At 40.1% G+C, this 18,396-nt stretch overlaps 2 protein-coding genes and 1 long non-coding RNA gene across 12 annotated transcripts in view; 1 reads left to right on the plus strand and 2 right to left on the minus strand.

The window, feature by feature from the left end:
* Positions 1 to 18,396, minus strand: part of LOC129761847 (sex determination protein fruitless) — a 717,406-nt gene that overhangs the window by 371,205 nt on the left and 327,805 nt on the right. The gene's annotated exons all lie outside the window — the stretch shown is intronic.
* LOC129761849 (uncharacterized) lies at positions 8,533 to 9,826 on the plus strand. Its single transcript, XM_055759654.1, has 2 exons — positions 8,533 to 9,156; positions 9,212 to 9,826. Exons 1-2 carry the CDS (start codon positions 8,535 to 8,537, stop codon positions 9,229 to 9,231), a joined length of 642 nt encoding a protein of 213 aa, XP_055615629.1. The 5' UTR covers positions 8,533 to 8,534; the 3' UTR covers positions 9,232 to 9,826.
* LOC129761850 (uncharacterized) lies at positions 9,889 to 10,850 on the minus strand. Its single transcript, XR_008740483.1, has 3 exons — positions 10,779 to 10,850; positions 10,451 to 10,710; positions 9,889 to 10,023 (listed from the first exon to the last, which is right to left on the minus strand). It is a non-coding gene; the product is annotated as an uncharacterized LOC129761850 (long non-coding RNA).

The raw sequence follows: 18,396 nt of genomic DNA on the forward strand, positions 1-18,396 counted from the left end.
GACCGTCTCCCACCGCCCACACCACCGGCGCTAAATTTGCCGGCCGGCTCTTCGAACACCGATACATTTGGGTTTCAAAGTTGCGGAAAGAAGAGGTTAAGAAAATGGTTCACCCTATCACGAATACTCATCGAAATCAGCTGATGACGCTTCGATCGAGAGTGTCACTACTCGAGCCATATTCCTTGCATTTTACCCAGAATGGATGACCGAAAAAATAACAATATAATTAACCAACCTTGCTGGCGGCGAGGCCTTGAAACGTTCCGGTTAGGCCCCACCGGCTGTTTCACTGCAAAAATACACCCAAGGAACTTTGAAGGTTACATTGTCTCGAGCACAAGGGATACGGATACGGTGTTTGTGCGTCTCGGGTGCGTTTGTGTGCGTGGAAAGCCGCCTTGTTACGCCGCCGGAAAATCAATAGCGGAATCCCTTTCTTTTACACGTTAGGTAAATTACGTTACGTTAGAGGTACCTTCTGTCATTGTTACAGAATTGTTATTAGCATTTACTGGAGTTTTGGGGTATGTTCTCTTCAAGAGAAATACAATTTGGGAAGTCATCTTGTAACGTTTTTCTCTCAACGAAACTCCCTGAGCTCCCGATTTGGAAGAGATTAACCAGCGTTTACATGAATAAAAAATATGATCGGAAATGGCACGTGCAAGCTATTAAAGGTGGCGTCGTGTATTGTGGGAACCATTTTTGTGGATACAAAGAAGAGATTCTATAATAATCTGTGAATAATGTTCAAAACCAAGGGGTGGGTTATATTTGTAATTCAACCGCAAGGTTGACGTAGGAATACCGTTGGCTTAGTAACGATCTAAATCAGTTCAGAATATTTAGAAAGATTTCAGGAAAGTTCAAGCAAGTGAGAACATAGAGCCTCTTCCGTGCATATTTTGTGGATGAATTCTGACGTGAACAGTTTCGCTCGTTCGTTTAACACACTAGAAAAATAGAAACGAGATTGGCCAGAGCGAGCATTATTGACCCATCGAACAATCATGATAGATATAATTTTTTGTGTGTATTGATAGTTTGCATCCAAAGCAAGTTTTGAGCTGTTCGAACAAATTTTGGATGTCAGAACAGAAACTAGCAGCGAGTCATCAAGCGTTACAAGAACCCATGGCTTAGTTGGCCTAATCGCAGACTATAGATTACAGACCATCAACACAGAATTGTCAAACTCACTCACTTACAACATAATAATAGAAGAATATTTGAAAAAGAACATGTAAACACTCAAAACTCAGATCACGAAGGAACACATTGAACGTAGAATTGCAGACTGCGTAATACAAGAAGAACTTTTTTGTCCTAATTATAACGTAACCAGAGTTGCCAACCTTCCAGTTTTTCCTGTATATTGCCAATTTTTTTGAGCATGCCAGCGAAACAGCCAAAGGCCAAAAATCTCCAGTTTTTTTTTTAAATTTTCACAGTTTTATCAAGCTTTTTTATTTTTTCGGCATTTTTAAGTTTTTTACTCCCTATTGTTAAGACTGCTTCCATGACTTGATTGAGGTTATCGAAACTGACTCAGAATCGTTTTACGAGACTGTGGTTGCCTGTTTTAATAGAGACGGAATACCACACAAGCAGGATATTCTTGTAGGATATTCTGCTGAAAGGGCTAATAACATGACCGGTACCAAGAAGTCATAAAGAGCGTATCTAGAAAGGTACTGCCCAAGTTCGTTCACACTAAAATGTGTTTGCCATAGTATGGTTCTGTGTGCAATATATGCATGTAAACATATGCCTGATAGAATTGAGCAGCTGTGTAAGGATATCTACTCCTATCTTAGCTGTAGTCCTTTACGATACAGTAAGTTTGCTGAAACTCAAACTCTCTTAGAGTTGAAACCGTTGAAAATGCTGCATCCGTCAGCCACGCGGTGGATTTCATTAGAAAATGTTTTATTATACGTATATTGGAACGTTACGATCCGCTCCGAATTTATTTTGGATTTATTTTGAATGGTGATAAAGTAGAGAAGATCCGAGTAAGATCGATCTAGGACGGTTTAAATAATCCTACGACGATCATTTTTCCACCTTCTCATCTCATACTCTAAGCATGATGAACAATATTACCAGAATATGTCAAAGCGGAAGTTCGGAGCTATTTACTTTGCATTCGAGCATTTCAAGATTGTTCAGGAGACTTTTGGATAACTTTTTTGAGACAGATATGAAAAATATAATCAATCTGAACAACGTGCAGTTCGATCAGGAAAATTATGTCAGTTTGGATAACGTTTATGTAGGTGTCGCGCTTGAATTGTTGATCAATGAATATTTGGTCGCATCTAAAATCTTAATTCCAATGATCCTTTGATTATCAACATGACGAATGTCATGCCAACTAATGTCATAAAAAGGAAGCATATGTCAATTGTTCTCCTTCTACAAAGTCTTCAGAATATTTGCGATCGAAATCGAAAAATTCAGGATATTGATAACGAATTCGGGGAGCTCCGAAACCTGGATTTTACTGACTTCACTGTAAACGAACGCAAGGAAGCTTCTTTCTTTTGGGGTAAAATTTTGTCACTAAAGAGGAATGACGGTCATTTTGCTTATCCTAATTTGAAAAATATTATTCCAATATTTCTGATTTTGCCGCATTACTCAGCAATCGTTGAACGATTGTTTTCAGAATACAATTTGAACAAAACAAAACTAAGAAATAGAACAGGAACAAAAACTATGCGCGGAATTCTAGCTTTCAAAAATTATGTAGACATGTATAAAGAACAGTCAGTCTCAGTAAGAATCACACAGAATGTAAAACAAAAGTATAGTGTTAATAATGATCATAAACAAATTGAGGAAATTTAAAAATGCTACAGTATTTACGTATTAACGCCAACGAAGCGCATTTTTTTATGAGTTTATTTTTTTGCTATAAAATTTATTCTGAGGGTAAAGTTATCGGGTGGCGAAGCTCGCATTTAACGAGGATAAGGAACAGAGACGGCCCCAGTTCATCGAGGTGACGCAATCCGAGTCGACCGCCGACTCGCTGTCAGAAGCGGCGGCCTCTCGCAAGCAAACCTGTTTCCCCAAATTGTAAACAATAAATTTTACTAAGAAAAAAATAAATTTATATTGAAAACAACGCTCCGGTGGCAATACGTAAGTACCAATGCTACATTATGGCACTGTCACTGTATACCCTTATTTGTATTGTTAATATAAAAAAATTGAGAAAAAATAAAAAAAATAACTCTCCCAGTTTTTTTTCATTTTTTTCAAATTTTTTCCAGCTTTCTCCAGTTTTTTTCAAATTTTTCCAACATTTTCAAAAATTTGGTTGGCATCTCTGAACGTAACTATGATTGAATTAAAAATGAATTACAAATGTATTAGAATAAATTAAAAATTTACAGTTTAAAAGCAACGCTAACCTTAAAACGAATGTTGCTAAGCGGTGGTACAAAGCAGGGTTCAATATTTACGAAGATGAACCATGAAAATCGACTCTCCTCTCAGTCGCTTCGCTTCGAGTAGGACTACTTCGACATTCGCCGTCGAATCCATGAGATATCCTAGCTCTTAACGCTTGACAATTCATTTCTATTTGAAGCTAATGGTTATTCTAATTGATGTGGTGAATGAATACAAATCTGTCTCTTCTTTCAACCTGACTTCACTCCACCACTACTACTCGACATGTACCTCGTTGCCCGCGTATATTATATAAATATAAATATATAGTGAAAAAAAAACTTTATTTTGGATGCACATACTAGAGGTAGCTTATATCTGTGATATAACCGCAGTGTGGACGTAGGGCTACTGTTGGGTTAGTAAGGGGCTGTCCACATACCAAGTTGACAGAAAAAGTACGCTTTAAGACTCCGCCCTCCCCCTCCGCGGACAAGCGTAGACATTGAATATGCCCCTCCCCTGTTGTCCACGTGGACATTCCATATATTGTAATTGCAAAAAAAGGAAATAATTGCATTATGCATATATTCAATTTCAAATTAGTCTTATTTTATATTTGGTGTTTTTTTAATGATAAAAAAACAATTCAAGAAATAAACAAGTTCTTCTTTGTGAACAAATGAATAGAAATTTAAAAAAAAAGAGTTTTTTCGTCTCCGCAAATCACATATTCGAAAAATGAAGTACGCAAACGTTCGAAAGTTTCTTAACTGTACTTTATCCAGCTACAGTATCTCAACTTAACTGTTGTTGTCAGCGCAATACAAAATCTTTCCCGTCATCGTTTGGAGAATTTTCAGAGGACGCGTTCCATTCCATAAATCGACTAAGACCACACAAGCGCTTTGAAAATATGTGTTATTAACAAATTCCCAGCGACCATTCTGAGGCAAAATTACACTAGACAATCGTCGTCTCAGATAGTGCATCTTTCTTCGATGCAACGCAAACTGCTTCACTTTCGAGACCTGCCACATTGAAATCGTGCTATTGTGATTATAATCTTAAATCAAATAACCTTTTTTGAAAAAAAAATAATGCAAACAGGCTTTATTAGTAGTAACGGTTGTTTTTTATTCTTTGATTCTTTCATTAACATTCCCCGAAAAGTTATTTGTATCGCGCTCCAGTTTGTCCCAAATTCTATTTATGTAGTATTTCTTATACCACTTCCTACCAATATATTTGAGAGTTTGAAAATATGCGAAATCGTTGGCTTCAGGAAACGCTCTGTTAATTGTATGAAATGGTGGGTTGAAATTACAAAAACCAAAAATTCGTTCTTTTTCATCCCATTTGTTCAAATGCGTATGGAAATCTATTTAATGATTTGTGTAAAAATCCCACTATGATAACTACTATAAGCCCAAACTACTACTTCTTCAAAGCGCTTTTCGAGAACATTCGAGAGAATCAACGTCAAATACATATTTGCTTTTCTAATGGTTTTAACGTGGAGATTGTTTCCAAAGCAAAAATAAAAACTGAAATTAGAAACATTTCTTCGGTGACTTCAAAGGACAGTACAACAGTAAAACTGCACAATCAAGCGAATATTTTTACAATAAATTTACTGAAGAAACTTATTTAACAATAAAATCATTCGCCTGCAGATAATCTCCGAGAAACGAGTGTCTATCGAAAAAAGTTTTTCTGAAGACTTTTGCAATTGTTTAGTGCAATTGAATGTTGTTTTATTTGAAGCTAATCGAGGTACTATTCAAGAAAATGTGTCGAATGCATTCAAATGAAGAAACAACCAATGGATTTAGGCATACTTTACTAACTTTGACTGCAAGATACTAGTTCATATATTGAAGCGAATATTAGAACAAAGAAAACAATATTTTGAATGTTTTATTCCATGAAGTGTATTGATAGGGTTTTCCTCTTGGCTGTGGTGCAGAATATGTAATCTAATCCCGGATTCAAAGCCCCTCTGAAAAAAACACGAATGTCGTAATAACATGTACTTATTAACGGAAATTTCGTTTGTAACATCACAATCTTCCGATCGGTAGGACAAAGTGATCCTTTTTTTTTTTTATCCAAAATATATATTTTTATTAAGGCTCATATGGCGTCAACCTGACGGGGCCGGGAGTTCAATATTTCGACAATGTTTGCCTTATAACTATGTTAGTAATATGTAACCGATTACTCGCGGTTGGCTCGAGGTTAGTATTACAAGTGTTTTCGTAATTGTGATGTTGCTGTCTTCAATGATCTGTAACTGTGCCCGACACGGGATACTTCCTATTGGGATGCAGCTGACCATTAATCAGCAACGCCCCCCTTGTCTGTACCCCATATCTAGCGTGGTGCGTCTTCTCGAGGAATCCAGGATAGAATGGTCACTAGCCGGCGCAATCATCAGCTCGTGTAGAGTTGTCATGAGCGGTACAACCTTTGGCTTTTGTTGAATCATCAGTGGACTGCACAACCTTTGGCCCGTGTATCTGTAAAGAGTGTGTGTATGTATTGCCGCGACTAAGTAAAAGTTTATAGATCGGATAGGAGGGATACGAAACAGGGACACAACGAAGGAAACATCATTAAACGTTGACATCGGCGTTTCTGAGGAACAGGTATAGATGTAGCAGAAGGTCAGGATCACGGCTACCTAAGATATCCCGGACGGGGATATCCGATTGTCTGCCTTTTGCTCTCAGTGCTCTAGAGAGCTGAGAGCGAGCAGCATGGAACCGGATACACGACCAGACAATATGCTCGATGTCGTGGTAGCCTAGTGATCCTTAACACATTAGATACCGCACGTTTTGGGGCAAACCTCAACGCTTCATTTGTCCGGATTCCACGAATGAGATCGTTTCCTTCGGTGTGGATGAGACGAAGGCGAGCCATCGGTAGGTCTTGTTAGATTCTTGGCAAACCAAGGATTTAACCATCAAGTGTAGATAACACGGGTTATTTCGTGATCCATCCGTAACATACGGAACGCGAAAACTCGTGAGCGGTCCGCAATGTGTTAAAAAACTATATGACGTAGCTTAGAAGTTAAAGAAGGTGAAAGATTTCATTTATTTGAACAGATCTGAATGTATTTAAAAATACATCTGTTTAACGTGTCCACGTGGACATTATCTGTATCCCCCACCCCCCTCACCATGGACAAGCGTGGACATTTTCGTACACCACCCCCCTCCCCTCCCCCATAAGTTGTCCACGTGGTATGTGGACAGCCCCTAATGATTTGTATGAAGTTGCATCTGAATCAATTCACAATGAATGAATGAGAATTTGAGAATTTGCTAAACGTTCTTCTTCTAAGTGTGAGAGTGGATGAGTATAAGTGTTGAATTACAATTGATACAGGGAAGAAAACAAAGTTCGACTCTTTTGAACTGACTGCTGGCCCTGAGTAGGATCGATGGTTGACTTTGTAGAAGCATCTGAAGATGAATGATATATAATTATTTCTTGTTTCCGTGAGAAGAATATACGAGAATACGAGATCATCATCATAACAACATTATTTCCCATCATCATCTGTCATCCCGCCGCCTCGCGAGTGCTTACACTAGCTATATTCCGTTGGACATATCACCCAGCAAACCGATGGCGAAGAAACAATGCAAAGAATGCCTGTTAGAAGTGAACGATATTGAACCAATTTGTTGTGGTTTTTGCGATGCCGTGTTCCACATCAGTCAACAATGTTGTGGATTCAATCACCGTGCCAGCCGCGATCTATTCACTCAAGGGAAAGCAATGTTCATTTGCTCTGAGTGCCGATCTGAGCTAAACGGCCGGAGTGTTAAACGCTACGTGGAAGACACATTAAAAACTCAAAGCGCATCTCCTGCTGCTGACGTTGCGTCTGTTGATTTATCGAGCCAAATCGAACTGCTCGCTACTGCAGTCGATAATTTGGGCAAAAAAGTTGATGATCTCGCGTCGACCAAAACGCAAGCGGCTGGAGAAAAAATGTATCAATCGTTCACACCTTCGCTTCGTGTATGGCCTAAGCCTGGAGTAAAACGCCCTCGTGTGGAGCAAAACGACTCGTTATCTTTGGCAACGGATCGTGGCACTAGAACAATTGACCTGAGTGATCTGTCTATTGGTTCTATTATGCCTGCTTCTAAGCCCCCCAAATTCTGGATATATTTGTCGGGGTTTCAGCCTCTCATTTCAGCCGAAGATGTGCAGAAAATCGTGGCTCGCTGTCTTGATATAACATCATCATGTGATGTGATTCGCTTGGTTCCGAAAGGAAAGGATGTCTCGAACATGTCGTTCGTTTCGTTTAAAATTGGTCTCGATCCATCGATGCAACAACGTGCGCTGCTTCCATCGACATGGCCGGAAGGAGTAATATTCCGGGAATTTGTAGACCGAGCAAAAAACTTGCATGGAGCATCACTCAAACCTGTGGACAACAATCATACGCCAATTACGAACAATCGGACAATACAATAATTTTCAACCAACCTTCGCCGGGATGCAGCTGCGAAAATCATAAGGAGAACCCTTACCCACACAAAACAGTCGCGCAATCCACCGGTAAAAAATGTACATCCCGACACTCACATATGTCCTGCCATCGAAGTCATCCCGGCCCTGTTTTTGTGGAAAGGGAAAGGGTTTTCCGAAATCCACTCGCAGGCAAGTATTTAAATTACACATCCCTTTTCCTGCCTGAAGTTTCTTCGGATTGCAGCAGTGCACGCTCCGATGCTACCAACGCTGACGATCAACTGAACTCAACTCACACGACATTCGCACCAGTTAGTCTACCGCAATACACACAAAAAGGACTACCTTCGCCGGGATGCACCTGCGAAAGCCGTAAGGAAGACCCCCACCCACCCGAAACAGTCGTGCCAACCACCGATAGCAATCGCACAACACGTGACTCAGTCGAATTATGTCACCAGAGTCATCCCGGCCCTGTATTCGTGGAAAGGGAAAGGGTTTTCCTCAATCCACTCGCAGGCAAGTATTTGAATTGTTCCTCCATTCTTCGGCCTGAAGTTTTTTCGGATTTCAGTTGCCCTGGACATGTTGAAACGAATGGCGCATCTCCAATTGATTCGGCTCTAATGTTCAACACAAACACGACGTCAACCAATCGCTTTCTGTCGGTGTATTACCAAAATGTCAGGGGACTGCGTACCAAAACGAACGAGCTTCGACTGATGCTTTCCAGCTGCGATTATGACATTCTTGTGCTGACAGAAACATGGCTTCGACCTGACATCGTTGATAGCGAACTGTCATCCGACTATCATATCTTCAGATGCGATCGAAGTGATTCTACAAGTGAACTATCAAGAGGTGGCGGAGTGCTCATTGCCGTCAAGATTTCCCATCAATGCAGTGCAATCCCTGTGGATAATTGCGATCAGCTTGAACAAACTAGTATTCGCATCAAATTAGCAAACCGTTCACTTTATGTTGTCGGAATCTACCTCAGACCGTCGTCTAATGCAAGCAAATATATTGCGCACACTAATGCAATCCAGGACGTATGCGACAACTCAACTAACGCTGACATTGTTTTAGCATTAGGCGACTACAACTTACCAGACCTTCGATGGAAATTTGACGAAGATATAATCGGTTATCTACCCGTGAACGCATCAACAGAGCAGGAGATAATGCTGACCGAAGCAATGTCCGCTATTGGACTTGTTCAGATGAACGGACTCCGGAACGTGAATGGTAGAATTCTCGACCTAGCGTATGTCAACATTCCTGATTACGTCGAACACTTTAGCCCTCCAATTCCACTCCTAAAATTAGATGAACATCATAAACCGTTCATTCTGAGGCTGGACACTCAATTAACTGTGCCATGTTTCAGCCACGCTCCGGCGGAAGCCACGTATTTCGACTTCAAAAGATGTGATATTAGCTCGTTGAAAAATGAACTTTCGGTAATTGACTGGGCACAACGCTTGAGCTGTACTCCACTGGATGAAACTGTGGCTGCTTTCTATGCTACGCTACATAACGTTTTCGATAAGCTAGTTCCACGTCGCCACACTGGCACTTTCATTGTTATCCGTAAACCTTGGTGGACGCCCGAGCTCCGTCACTTGCGCAACAAGCTTCGTAAAGCCCGCAATCGATTCTTTAGTGCCAGATCTGAAGAAAACAGCAACATCCTACGACACATTGAAAGTGAATATAATGTTCTGCTTAAGACAACATATGCAGCGTACGTAGATAAGCTCCAATCTGATTTGAAGTTGAATCCTTCATCTTTTTGGGCTTTTGTTAGAGCTCAAAAATCATCGAAACGCATTCCATGCAATGTGGAATATAAAGGACGCCGAGCAAGCACAGCCAAAGAAGCCGCCAACCTGTTTGCTGAATTTTTTCAAACTGTTTTCCGACCCACATCTCCAGCATCGAATACGGAAACATTCCGTTTCACACCTTCGTATGATGTGTATCTTCCTCATTTCCGTTTTACTACTAGAGACGTTTTCGAAGCGCTGAACGATCTGGATGTTTCCAAAGGACCTGGTGTGGATGGATTGACGCCATTCATCGTCAAGGGATGCGCAGCCGAACTGGTTTCACCTATAACGTTAATTTTTAATCGTTCATTAGCCGAGCGTACGTTTCCGTCAATGTGGAAAAGTGCTAAAATGGTCCCAATCCATAAAGCAGGAAGCATGAATCACGTCGAAAACTACCGTGGAATATCGATACTTTGCTGTCTGGGCAAAGTTTTCGAAACAGTCGTCCATCGTTTTCTGAATAATGCTGCCAAGCCTTTAATCAGCGAATTCCAGCATGGTTTCGTCGAGCGTCGTTCAACGACGACCAATCTGATGGAATACAGTAACACATTGTTTCCTGCAGTTGAATCCCGTTGCCAAGTAGATTCGATCTACGTGGACTTCTCAAAGGCTTTCGACGTGGTTCCTCACATCCTCGTTGTCGACAAACTTTCAGATTTAGGCTTCCCAAATTGGATACTTGATTGGCTGAAGTCATATCTTACCGGGCGGATAGCTTTCGTACAAGTTGATCACGAAGTCTCGGCATCGTTTAACATTACATCTGGAGTTCCTCAAGGAAGCGTACTCGGGCCTCTTATCTTCGTTCTATACATAAACGATCTCGCCCACCGTTTGTCATCGAAAAAATTATTCTTTGCCGACGACCTGAAAATATTCCGGGTGATTGCATCCGTCCTGGATTGTGAAGCTTTGCAAACTGATATAGATCAACTTTTGTTGTGGTGCGATGCAAATGGTATGACTGTAAATATCAAAAAATGCAAAGTTATCTCTTTTACCCGCTGTAAAACCGCTATTAAATTCAGTTACCATATTAATTCGACCGCTCTTGAGCGGGTTAATTCCATACGTGACCTAGGTGTGACCGTGGACAGTAAGCTGAAATTCAGTGAACATGTTGTGTCAACTGCAGCCAAGGCATTCTCTGCACTGGGATTCATCCGTCGCCACACAGCATTCATCACTGATGTATATGCTCTTAAATCACTATACTGCTCCGTAGTACGCAGTGTTATGGAATATGCAGCGCCAGTTTGGGCACCTTATCACGTCTCACATGGTCTGAAACTTGAACGAGTACAGAAGCATTTCATCCGATTCGCTCTTCGTCAGCTTCCCTGGGCTAACCCTACCGAATTGCCACCGTACACATCACGCTGCCTGCTGATTGGTTTGGAGACATTATCAGCCAGACGCCTGAAGCTGCAGCGAGTGTTTATCTTCGACATTCTCACAAATCGTATGGATTGCCCGGCATTACTTCAGAGTATCTACATAAACGTCCCGTCTCGCACTCTTCGACATCACAACGCTCTTCGACTACCAGATAACAGAACAAACTACGGGTTCAACAATCCTTTTAGTGCATGTATTCGTGCTTTTAACGCAGTTTATGACAATTTTGATTTCTGTATCAGCAAGGATGTGTTCGTTAACAGAATTAGAAATTTAGTTTAGTTTAAGTCACAGTCTGTACGATTTAACACCGAAGACTAAGAATAAATAAATAAATAAATATACGAGATTTTTAAAATCAGGCTCAAAGTCTGACATCCGTAATTACCGTGACATTGCTATTATCTCTTGCATTCCTAAATTATTTGTATCAATTATCAATAAAAAATCTTTCAACAAGTAAAGAGTCGAATAACATGTAGACAACACGTTTTTTTTCAAATGCCACTCTACATCAACTAACTTGAAGAATTCGTCACCTTTTTACTAAATGCAATGGGCAATGGCAAACACGTAGAAGCCCTCTATACGGACTTTAAAGCGTTTGACCGAATCGACATCCCATTATTAATCTTCAAACTGTAAAAAATAGGAATAGCACACAGTCTTTTGAAATGGCTTAACTCATATTTAATAGAACATGAACAAATAGTTTGTTTTCAAAACAACCATTCAAATCCCATTAAAGTCACTTCTGGAGTGCCGCAAGGATCTCATCTTGGCCCTCTTCTTCTCCTTTTGTACATTAATGATATTTCCTTTATTCTTAAGCGTATAAATGTACTCATATATGCTGACGACATGAAGATTTTTGCGGAAGTTGGAAATGACAGCGAATTTAAATGTATCCTAAACGTGGTGTAAAAAAACCTCTTACAACTTAATGCAAAAAAAATGTAATTCAATAACATTTAGCGGAAAACAACAAACACCAAATATTGTGATATCCCTAGAAAACGAAAACTGTAAAAAATGTAGAATAAACAGAGATCTAGGCGTCATTCTTGACTCTAGACTCTCTTTATTGAACACTACAACTAAGTAATAAACAAAACAAATAGAGTGCTAAGCTTCATAAAACGCTTTGCACACAACTTCCAGGACCCATATACAATGAAAACATTATACACCACATAAGTAAGACCTATTTTGGAATACTGCAGCATTGAGTGGAATCCGCATACGAGTCTGTCCCAAAACAATTTCATTTGCATGCACTTCGTAAATTGAACCGGAAATAATTCCCTCTTCCCTCATACGAAGCTCGCTGCATGATCAACATTCAAACACTTAATGAACGTAGAAAACTTACAATGCTTTTCTTTGTAAACGATCTTATTTCACAACGCGTACAGTCAGCGGAATTGTTATCTGGCTTAAACTTTTATGTACCAAGACGTCAAATAAGAACAAGGATCTTATACCAAATAAAAGCGTCTAGAACAAATTATGCAAGCAACGCTCCTTTAAATCGCATGATGCTTATGTACAATCGTCATTGCGACAAAATCGACATCGCAATGAGTAGAGAGCAAATTAAAACCATGTGCCGTGGAAATAACAATTAGTTATTAACATATGTACTTAGTCTACATTTGATTGATGAAATAAATAAATGAATAAATGAATAAATGAATAAATGAATAAATAAATAAATTCAGCATGGATGCTTAGCAAGCGATTGGCCTTCGAGAGTAAGAATTTTTGAAAAAAAACTGATGTGTCCTTATTGCCAGTATGTATCTCTTCTTCCAGACATTTACTTGTCAACGTATAAAACCAACAACCCAACTAGCGATTCAGTAAACAAACTCCGTGCACCTAACAGTTTGAAAACCAACGATTTACGGAACCCATGTGAGCTTCCGCACCATTCTATCAAAAAGCTTTCGTAAACATTCAACATTGACACTGTTGCTTTCATCATAATGCGGTCTCTTTAATACAGGGTTTTCCAGCTTTAAATTCCGAAAGTAAATTGAAATAAAACACACTTAGAATTCGAATTTCGATGAAACTTTTATTTCAAATTAAAGTTTGGTTTATGCCATTATGTGTGAAATACAACATCATTCAAATGTCCACCTAGGGCTTCCTCGCACACCTTGATCCGGAACAGGTAATTTTCGATGACTTTTCGGCACATATGGGGCGGTATCTCGGTCATAACTTCACGAATGTTGTCTTTCAAATGTTCAAGAGTTTGCGGAGAGTTGGCATAGACACGGTCTTTCGCATAACCCCACAAAAAAAAGTCTAGCGGGTTCAAATCACATGATCTGGACGGCCAATTGGCATCACCAAAACGCGAAATTATGCGTCCCTCAAATTTCGTTCGCAATATGGCCATGTTCGATCGTGTTGTGTGGCACGTGGCGCCGTCCTGCTGAAACCACATGTCATCCGTATCCATATCTTCAATTTGTGGCAAAAAAAAACCGGTTAACATGCGGCCATAACGCTCACCATTCACAGTTACCGTCTCGCCGTCTTCATTTTCAAAGAAATACGGCCCGATGACTTCACCAGAACATAATGCGCACTAAACAGTGACTTTTGGCGGATGCAATGGCCTCCCAACAATCACGTGTGGATTTTCTGAGCCCCATATACGGAAATTTTGGGTGTTCACATAGCTACCGAGCTCGAAATGTGCCTCATCGCTGAAGAAAATTTGATGCGAAAATTCAGCATTTTGCTGCTGTTGTTCGTTCACCCAATCGACGTATGCCCGACGCATTCCATGGTCACCACGCTCTAATTTTTGTACCAGTTGGACTTTATATGGATGTAGGTGCAAGTGGAATCGAAACATTCGGGTCATCCTCCACACTGGCAGCAACAGCAGCAATATTTTCGGCCGAACGCACATTACGATGATGCACAGGGTTCACAATATCCGCTACGGATCCAGTTTGTTCGAATTTACGCACTACATTAGCGATTGTGTGCTCTGTAGGCCGTCCATGACGACCAAAATCCGTCCATAATGCTCGAAAAACATTTGCCGGTTTTTCATCATTTTTATAGTATAATTTAACAAAATTAACACGTTGTGCGATGCTAAAACGATCCATATTGTAAAATGGCAGACATTCAACTAACGATATGACGCTTCGGTTGACAGCTATGTCAAACGGTTGTCAGCGCAGGGCTGTATACTTTCGGAAGCCCGAAATGGAAAACCCTGTATAATGAAATATTCTCTATATTAAACATTTCGTATTCTCCGTTATCGAATCCAATGGAACCATTGCATTCTGTATCGAATGATCAACGATAATTCGTTTTACATTTGAGGCTCCGATCAGATCGGCAGTAGAATAGAAACGGGAAATAGTGCTTTGGTGAGCGAGCGAGAACATTCTAAACCAGCTTCACAATTATAACTAAATGGATTTCGGAGCGGGCACCCACTTATATACAAAGCTATTTTTAAGCTATTGAAGCATGTTTATCGTGTCAATAAGTACCAAGCATATAACTATTAGATATGTTATCTTTCGAATAGAATTATTACCATTTCGTTGAGCAGAAAAAGAATTACTAACGCTTAAAGCAGGAATGGATTCCTTCTCGGAAATACCTGGCACAAATAATAATCCTACCAACTAAATGAATTTGCGAGCGGGCAAAACTGTATCTTGCCAACAAGTAAGATTTTGTCCAAGCACAACTTGAGGAGAATGGAAGTGTTAAGAGGCGTCGTAGTACAAAAAGGACCCAGAAATGGGTTCAGCAATTAGTCCGGACTACGAGTCAGTACCGGGTTAACAATCTCCACTAGTTTTCCGTCTTGGACAGAAATCAACATCGCAAGTGATTCCAATCACATCCGAGCACAAGATGCACAAGATATGCAGTTGCAGCCCATAGCTGTTAATCAAAAAGTACCGTATGCAACGATATAGCTCCAGCAAATACTCAAGTGTCAGTTCCTCGCAATATGGGTATGCAGTTTTCCAAAACAATCAACTCCAGTGGTTTCCTGAATGAAGCTGTTGGAGTATTACACAGCTACCTCAGGTGGATTTTTTTTATTTCTACAACGCAGAATCCCGATGAGCTAATGCAGCAGCTGTTCGAACTGCGAAAATGTATGGATGATCTATAATTGCAATTGGCGGAAGAACCTCAGTACACAGTCTATCAGCACCACAGATTCTCATCAACAGAATTCCTCAGTATGAGTTCCCTAAATATAATAAGCTTGTTAGCAGTTCGGTAAGTCAGAGTGCTCGAAGCCACTGGACTGGATAGTCCAGGCCAAAGTGCCTACGGGCTCAGTCAGGTGGAACTTTTCAAATTAGTCGCGAATAGGACTTGGCTCTCGAAAGACAATTCGTCCAAGAAATTTGATGTCTTCACAATGAAAACGCTGACGTTTGGATTCTGCAGCACAATTCATAAAAGATTGAATCGCCCAAGAATTTTTAAGCAGTATCCACAAACGGCTTAACCCATCACAAAACACCAGTATTTGGATGATTTTTGGTACAGTGTACAGTGTAGACAAGTAAATGAAATACACTCAAAAGCTGGCTTCCATAACCGTAACTGGCTCTCGAACTCCAGCGACCTTCAAACAAATGTCGGGGAAAAGAGCGTAGAAAGATTCAAGTACTTTGCAGTGATTAAGTCATCTACTAGTGAACGAATTCTCGGCGTGATTTGGAGACCGGATTCAGATATCTCCGTGTTACATGGATTGTTTCGCGAAGAAATGTTGCCATCGATCCAGGGTGTTTTCATTCCTACTAAGAGACAAACTCTTCAGATCGTGATGAATATATTGAGGATCGGTAGCTGTTTTTGTAGTCGACGGAAAACAACTCAGACAGAACATCTGGCGTTCGAGAATCGGATGGGATGAACGTCCGATGGTTGAGCCTGTTGCAACAACTTGAGCAAATTCAAATACCTCGATGTTACTTTCCTGGCAGCTCATTAAAAATAAACAGCAACTTGGAAAAAAAACGAGCACGCTTCGCAAGTTATCACTTATCCTGAATAAGCACGGATTCATTTGTATGGACAGCAGAGATTCCAGTTCCGAGCACTTGTCAACAGACTTCAACTTTCCTGTGATCCTCCCGAAAGGCCTCTATGAAACTGACTTACTAATAAATTGTTACCATCGTCGATTTAAACACCGAAACGCATAGACAACATTCAACGAGATTCGGCGCTTCATATGGTCAAGTTGCTTTAGTACTTGAGTCAAGTGGATCTTGTAAGGATGTAGCCCAAGAACTTTTCGCAAAATACGCCACAATGAGGTTTGAAAGATATCCCAGTTTTTGAGAACGTCGTGCAATGGACTGATGTGGGCAATTTCGGAAGGATTCACTACTTGCGGTCGCTATGTTTTCGTGCGGGGCGGCTTCTCGTTGACGCGGGATCATCCAACTTAAATTTGGTGACATCTTAAAATCTCGTGACATCTGCTATATGCAGTTGATCTATATGTTTGTGAAACGGTCTAGTATAAGTATTTAATGCTTTTGTGTTTTTCTTTTTCGTTATTAGTTTGTTTGTCTTGTCCCCTCTTCTCACCGTCGCCCACCCTCAATAGATAGTCGAACACCAGATGCTCTCCCTGGCCATTATGCACAATGCTACAGTGCGTGCGGCAACTCTCGGTTGAGACAACGGTACCTCATATCCATATCCCTAACCTGACCCGTCCCATAAAAATTGTTGCTCTTTTAACCTCGAGTAAACCGCGAGTATTCGGTCGAATCCTACTAAACATAGCAATTAGTTGAAACATTGTATAAACAAACCTTGAATTAGCGATAGCAAAGCTTATGCGATTGAGCCTTACAAATAAATGAATTGGGAAAAAAAGTCATAGGCGAGTTGTGTCCGAGACACGACCGCATATTTGACGTAGGATTCCGTTAGGCTCTCTGTTGTATGCTGATTTTGGATATGTTTGAAAAATAACATTATTAAACTCTTCGATAATGATTTGGTGGCCCTAAAAAGAGCGGTTTTGTCTGGTTGCTAGGTATTGTTTGTTCACTCCACCAGTGTTCACAACCGACTGATGATAGAAGGATGGTGATTAGTCATTGGGTGATGCGTATCACGAGAGAACACACTTATCAATTTTTCTCACTAAAAAAACGTGTTACTTTATTACAGAGAAAATTTTTTTATATGAAATTTCACGAAGTAACCAATATAAAAGTTCCAAATTAAAATTTCATTTATATTCTATCAAACATAAGTTCTATTCAGTTCATTGAAACATCATTCTTTAATTTTCTTACTATTCTTCAATATTCTTAAACACTAAAAACACTCATCGCCCCCAACTTATTTGTCAGCACGTATGCAATCAGCAATGTCCACGCTAGTTATAATGAGCACTATCCATTTGTGCGCGCCATTTGTTAAACTATCGACCACGAGGGTATTAACATGCTGACTTTCCCCAGATACCTTGAATTTGAAATCTCTGTTAGGGAACAAAAGTTTTCCCTACTGTCATGTATTTGCTATGCCGATTTCCCCCAGGCAGCCTGTTTTAGATGTCTCTGTTAGGGAACACATTTCGGTGGGAGCAAAAGTCCCCCTACTTTCATTCATTTGTAATGCCGATTTCCCCCAGGCAGCTTGGTTTTGATGTATCTGTTAGTGAACCGCCGCATGTGTCGTCAATTTCGACCAATCAGAAGTGGGTATTTCCGTTAGGATAGGGGTTGAGATTTTTTAACTGTTCGATAGTTAGATAGTGTTCGATAGTCATATATTATTTTCTTCAATATCAAAAATTGTTATGGGGTGCAGAAATCGATTGACGCAAAAATCTCATCAATCCATCGTGAAATGACCAAGCAATAAGCGTTTGAAATTGGACAATTTTCACGACGTGCTTGTTTTTCGATTTTCAATTTGTACCCCAATATGTTCCCGAAAGACGTAATCCTACGTCAAAAAACAATTATTAAGCGTTGCTCGTTCGTGTACTGCTGATTTCGACTAACGTTTTGACACCGACAGATCATCAAAATATTTTAAGGGTTCTTTCACACGAAGACACAAAACTGTAAAGTTGCTAACCCTTTACCTCTAGGTAATTGAGGAATATAATAATCTCTCGGGTCTATTTCAATGAAAAATAATTGCTTTGTATGTTCATAAATGACAATTTCCATAAAAAAATAAACGATTTTGATTGATG

This window comes from Toxorhynchites rutilus, chromosome 1 (genome assembly GCF_029784135.1).
Source record: "Toxorhynchites rutilus septentrionalis strain SRP chromosome 1, ASM2978413v1, whole genome shotgun sequence".
Taxonomy (NCBI): domain Eukaryota; kingdom Metazoa; phylum Arthropoda; class Insecta; order Diptera; family Culicidae; genus Toxorhynchites; species Toxorhynchites rutilus.